Source organism: Aristolochia californica, unplaced genomic scaffold, assembly GCF_029961685.1.
Source record: "Aristolochia californica isolate CCGP_79_NKW_82.1479 unplaced genomic scaffold, dmAriCali1.0.hap1 SCAF_6, whole genome shotgun sequence".
NCBI classification, from domain to species: Eukaryota; Viridiplantae; Streptophyta; class Magnoliopsida; order Piperales; family Aristolochiaceae; genus Aristolochia; species Aristolochia californica.
This window is the reverse complement of record NW_027182257.1, coordinates 29,343,500-29,349,258: the sequence shown is the minus strand read 5'-3', so window position 1 is coordinate 29,349,258 and position 5,759 is coordinate 29,343,500. Positions and strand designations below refer to the sequence as shown.

Below are 5,759 nucleotides of genomic sequence, written 5' to 3'. Positions count from 1 at the left end.
CTCAACATCTAATGTTGTTGTTTGCTAATAGAATAAACACTATTAATAAAATTATTTGTTACTTTTTTTAGATCTATTAAACTAATTATTATACATAAGTATACTCCATTGTAAAGTCTTAGATTGAAGTTCAATGATACTAAATTCATCATAATATTCTCTTTATTTATTTTTAAATTTTTTTATTTTTATAATTTTAAATATAAACCGGAGTTCGAACTGAATTCAAACTCAAACTCCGTTAAAATTTTGGGGCTCAAAGTTCGAGGCTGAGTTCGAGTGGGGCACTCTGGCTCCTTAGGGCCTTAGAATCGTAGGGCTTACTGTGAATGTCTGAAATCTAATTTTCTAAACATAATAGGAGAATACTTGGGAGAGGCAAGAGAGGGAAGGATTTTTTGTTAACTATGACGTCATAATTTATAGAACGGTAACATTTCGTACCTGTGGCTCATCCCGGTTGCCACGGTAACATTTCGTACCTATGACGTACAATTTAAATGCAGGAAAATTTGGTCCTGCTCGCAAGGCCAAGGTGTCTCTGGTCTGAACTGTGAACTTGTTCTGATTTTTGAGTAGTCGTTTTAGGGTTCTCTGGTCCTAAGGATCAAAGACGCGCAATTTCTTCCGATTGGTTAACCTCGTACGATCTTGCGACCTTATATGGTTGCCCAGGTTCAATACGTCTTTTGTGCGTCCCCACCAGATCTGTCCAGGTGAGTAGCGCTTTTGTTTCTCTATTTTTCTTCGTTTCGATGTTTCTTTTCTGAAAATTATGGGCTTACTTTTGTTTTTTTTTCTCAGAATGAGATCTAATCTTGATATTTCTTTCTGATATTTATGCGGTATGTCTCTGGATGTTTTTTTAGGGTTTTTCTGCTGAATTCCTGAAAGAAAGGCAATTCTCTTTTTAGATTTATGTCCGATTACTCAAGTTCTTGCTGTCTTATATAGTTTATCCAAGATGCTTCTTATATCTATTTCCCGAGTTCCGTACAAGTCAGATGCGAATTTGTTTCTTAATACAATGCAATGACCTCGTTCTCATTGTATAGTTTCTTCAAAAAAAATAAAAAAATTGAGGAAGTTTTTTATTGATTTTTCTGTTAACGAGCTAGCTCTACTTTGTGGTTTCGGTCTGTCAAAATTCTCTCGGTTTCGCTTCAATTTATCTTCATTGTGCTATTATTCTCTGGATGAGCTGTGCACTTATATCTTGTGGAATGGGTGAATTTAATTGGATTTGCATTGAATTTGGTGTAGTGGTCGTTTTGTGGGATTTATTCTCTGCAGCTTTCGAACAATTTCTTAGGAGACCATGATTTTATAATTTTAGGATGGTAAATTTGTACCAACTTATCCTTCTAGAAATAATTTATTGTATTCTGGCAAATGGATTTCACGGTTTGGAAGATCTAAATGGTGCCTCTTGCAGCGGGGAATGATGTTGTATCATAGTCTTTTGTTGCTTCAGCCAAGTGGTCATCATTTAATTCCATGAAGCTGAGGGTCTATGTACAATTCTATGCCTATTTATTGTATGATTAAATATATGATTTTTTTTAACGTGGAAAAGAGAAGATTTAAGATATTTTGATCTTCCGACAGCTAAGCTTTAATTTTTAAGATGGCTTTATTTATTGGGTCAAGGTTGGGTGTCCACCACTTTTGAAAGTTAAAATAAACTGAAACTAGGGTTATCTGGATGGCTCAATCTTTTCAGCTATTGGGTTGGGAACCTACTGGCTGAAATAGTTGTTGTCAATATCTATTTGTCTCTATAAATCGCACTGGAAGGTTTTGGGTTCTCAGTGACCAGATTAAGTCTTCTGTTTGAACTCCACCTTTAAGCTGTTGCTAGAAAAACATGGCATGGTCAAACTTGATTAATATTTATGTAGAATTTACTCCTAAAGTTTGTCAGGGGCCATTATAATCTGGTAGATATTATTTCTTTCCCCCTTTTTTGTGCTGCCATCTTATATATAATATTCAATGCACCATTCAAAGGTGAATTTAATAACGATGTAAAGTTGAGGGTCATGTCAGTATTTCCCTATTTCAAGTCATACTATATACGTTGAGACTAAAAATTTTCCATTTATTTCTGTAAAAAAGATTTATTCAGTTATTGAATTTATATGAAATATGATTTTGTAACTGCCAATCTGTGTTTACCTTGCAATACTGTCTGCTGGGATTAGAATATGTTTTGGCAACTCTCAATTTGTTCAATACCATTCTTTTTTCTGTAATTGTTGTCCAACTGCTTGTTTCCTGGTTTAATGTGCATGACTGTTCTTGGACCTGGAAAAGTATACTTCTTATAAATGTCTTTTGTGCTTTCATTTTTGTTTTGGGTGATGCTAACAAAGGAAGTTCTTGTTGCAGTTCTGCATATATGTCAGAATGAGTCGTCCACATGATGGGCAGCGTCCATTCTTTCCTTTTGGTAACCCGTTTCGGCTGATCATTCGTAAGGGTTCTTACTTGTCTCCAGAGCTACTTACCTTAATGAATTCCTTCGAGGAGAACACGGCAGAAAGGCTAATGAAGCTAAAGCAAAATCATGAAACTTATGGTCTCAGTTTTTCATGGATGAGGTTGGCCATGGAGTCTGTATGTGAAACTCATGTAGATGTCAAAACCTTAATTACTGATCTACAGTTTCCTGTATCAGATTGGGATGAGAAATGGGTTGACATGTATTTAGATAACAGTGTTAAGTTGCTTGACATTTGCATTGCTTTTAGCTCTGAGCTTTCTCGTCTCAATCAGGGGCTACTTTTATTGCAGTATATTGCTCATGTCTTAGATTTCTCAAAAGGTTTCCCATCAGCAGAGCAGCTTGTTCAAGCCCACTCTGCTCTTCATGATTGGTTGCATCAAATTAGTTCTAGAAATCCAAAGCTTCAAAACCTTCTTAACAGTTTACGTGGGTTATCAGTCTCACATGTTGAGGATAAGGTTAAGAACTCACCGAAGGGAAAGGTTTTAGTGCGAGCTCTATATGGAGTTAAAATCAAGACCTTGTTTGTATGTAGGGTCTTTACAGCTGCTTTTTTTGGCTCAGCAAATAATTTGGAAGACTTGCCCATGTCTGGAAAATTCCTGTGGATAGATCCCTTGAATGAGTTGCAAGCTTATGTTAATGAGGAGATTAAGACTCTGTTTTCATCTGGAAGTACTACTGTATTCAAAGAGTTTGTCAAGGTGCAAGATCATGTAAAACATTTATATAGCGCAACTGCTGGGACTATTCCTGTGGAAATAGAGGTTTTGCAGAAAGGTGTCTCAGCAATGGCTGAGAGTGCAAAAGCACTTGCACAGGGAACAGATACTCTTTCTGAGCTAGTAGAGAGCTTTTTTGAGATTGTTCTGACTGGCCGGGATGCTCTTCTCTGTAACCTTAGAGTGTCAGACCTACTGGAAGAAAGTAATTCTGAAGAACAACAGGTCATGACATAAGCCTTGGGAGGTGAAATTACTTGTACAGGTTTGGACTGATTCTGTTTATGGCCTTATCCAGGAAGGGTAATAGAGATTGTGAGGTTTGTAAAGGTTTTCTTTTATTTAAGAAAATATTGTAGTTTTGATATATTTTTGAATGGAATTTAAAGCTCACATCTTGTACCTGTACCATGGCTATTAGCTTCTTTTGGTCTGAGTCTAACATGTTGGGATTTTCTTTTACGTTTTCTAAATTTGTGTTATGTTTTTCTTCATTTCTACTTTTTCTGTTGATAGTGACAGGACATGATGTGTTTTAGCAGTGCTGACAGAACAAGACTAGACTGGTTCTTCTGTTGAACAAGAACCTTGCTGGTTGGTCTGGTTTGACCATGAACCGGACCGGTTAGTTCAGTTAGATTCAATCATTTTCTTAAAAGAAATGGTGAAAATATTTTTGCTGGAGAGAGGTTTCAATGCCATGACCAAGTACCTGCATAGGAAAGGTTGTATCAGCTAACTGAAGATTGATTCATGTCTAACTTCAACAGGAAAAGGTGGAAGCTATTCACCCCTTCTAAAGTCTGGTTCTTTGTCTGTAGTCCTTTCTGGGTTGTATCCAAACTTTTGACAATTTAAGGAAGCAAGGTTCTCCCATTACTCTTATTCTTTATTTCCTCTGTGGCACCAATGAGGAAAGTATCAACAACCTTCTTATTCACCTGGAATATTTGGTCTCGCTTCTTTAGCAAATTTGACATCTCCACTTTCTCCCCTGCGACCTTGAAGCCTCATTCTTTGGATTACTGGATGGTATTTGCCTAAAATGGGAAGGATTCTCCTCTTTGCCTGCTTGGCTCACATCCCTTGGGGTTTTTGGCTCGAGAGAAATAATCAGTACTTCAATGGCAATTTCAGCATTGAAGACCAAGTTGTGCACTGAATCACTACTGCTATTGTTGCCTGGATAACCTTTTTGAAAAAAATGGGTGCTGACTAGAGGTATCATTTGAGGAGATTTGAGGCTTCTTGGTCAGGTGTTGATAAGCTTGTTAAAGTGGTTGAGTGAACATCTCCCCTAGAGGCTTCATCAAGCTAAATTTTGATGGGAGTGCTTTGGGGGTTGCCCAGGGCCTGCTGGATTGGTGGAGTTTCACACATGAAGGGGTGACCATTGCCTCTTACTTTTGATGCTGCAGATTCCACAACTGCCAAGTTGTTTAGTCTTCATCAATACGTTCGGATCTTTAGGGACTTTATTGGTGGGCCAATCTGGATTGAATGAGACTTTTGCACTGTCATTGGATGTTGCTCGAAAGCTCAGCTGCTGCCTCGGAAGCATTGGCCTTGCTACCATGAGATTTTACATCTTTTCTTTGATATTGATTGTAGTCGGACTCATGTAATGAGGTCAGCTACGAGGTCAGCCAACTCTGTGGCTGACACTTATGCGAAAGATGGGGTGTTCTTACAACCCCTCATTGTAAGGGCCCCCACTATGTAAGGTTTTGTTATTTTTTTGAAAAAAATGTTGCCATTTGAACAAAAAATATATATACAGAAAATAAAGTGGCATCACTAATGGTTGAACCCGGTCTAACCCGATTGGACCAAAACCAGTCATCCTATGGGTTTGATGGCCGGTTTTGTTTTAACAACATTGCTTCGTACTACATGTACCATTGTATCTATGATAAATTATTCAGTTTTTCCGAAAGGTTAGTTGTAGGTCTCTTTACCAGACTAAGGGGCTTCTCTTGATTAGATCATAAAATATTTGAGCGTCAACTTTGTTTGGTATAAGCTTGAGGGTTAATCAACTTAGTGAACATTGGTGAGATTTCAATCATGCATTGAAGCAGGTAAGGTCGTTTCTCTTTATCAAGGTTTGAAATGTTCAAGGATGTGGTGGTATCTACCTTTGACCTACTTTTGATCTCTGACCCATCATGCTTAAATATGAGCCTGTGTCTTGGGTACACGTGTCCTTTCGCTTTTGACTGATACTGGTCGAATATTGAGAACTTCTCTGATAAACTGAAGGATTGGTGGATTCTATTACTGGCTCCTACACTTTTCAGCTTGGCAAAGATGTTGAAGTTGCTTAAAGGTAAAATCAGAGACTGGTTTAGCAGTTCATTGAGTTGTCTAATGTCTCAGAGCTCCTCTCCCCTGACTTTCAAAATTTGCAAATTGCTACTGAATCCCAATCTCTTGACCCCCCATGAGGTACCTCCTTTCCTTTCTCAAAAAAGAGCTTCGAAATTGCTGCTGAATCCCGCACATATTTGAAGCAATGTGCTGGATTC

The 5,759-nt window shown here is 37.8% G+C and overlaps 1 protein-coding gene across 1 annotated transcript; it reads left to right on the top strand.

Moving 5' to 3' along the window:
• Positions 1–540: 540 nt before the first annotated feature.
• Positions 541–5,006, top strand: LOC137934455 (protein BPS1, chloroplastic). Its single transcript, XM_068778796.1, has 2 exons — positions 541–716; positions 2,392–5,006. Exon 2 carries the CDS (start codon positions 2,410–2,412, stop codon positions 3,466–3,468), a length of 1,059 nt encoding a protein of 352 aa, XP_068634897.1. The 5' UTR covers positions 541–716; positions 2,392–2,409; the 3' UTR covers positions 3,469–5,006.
• The last annotated feature ends 753 nt before the right edge of the window (positions 5,007–5,759 follow it).

Excerpts from the sequence above, each read along its gene's own strand:
- LOC137934455 (XM_068778796.1), top strand. The coding sequence starts at position 2,410 with ATGAGTCGTCCACATGATGGGCAGCGTCCATTCTTTCCTTTTGGTAAC.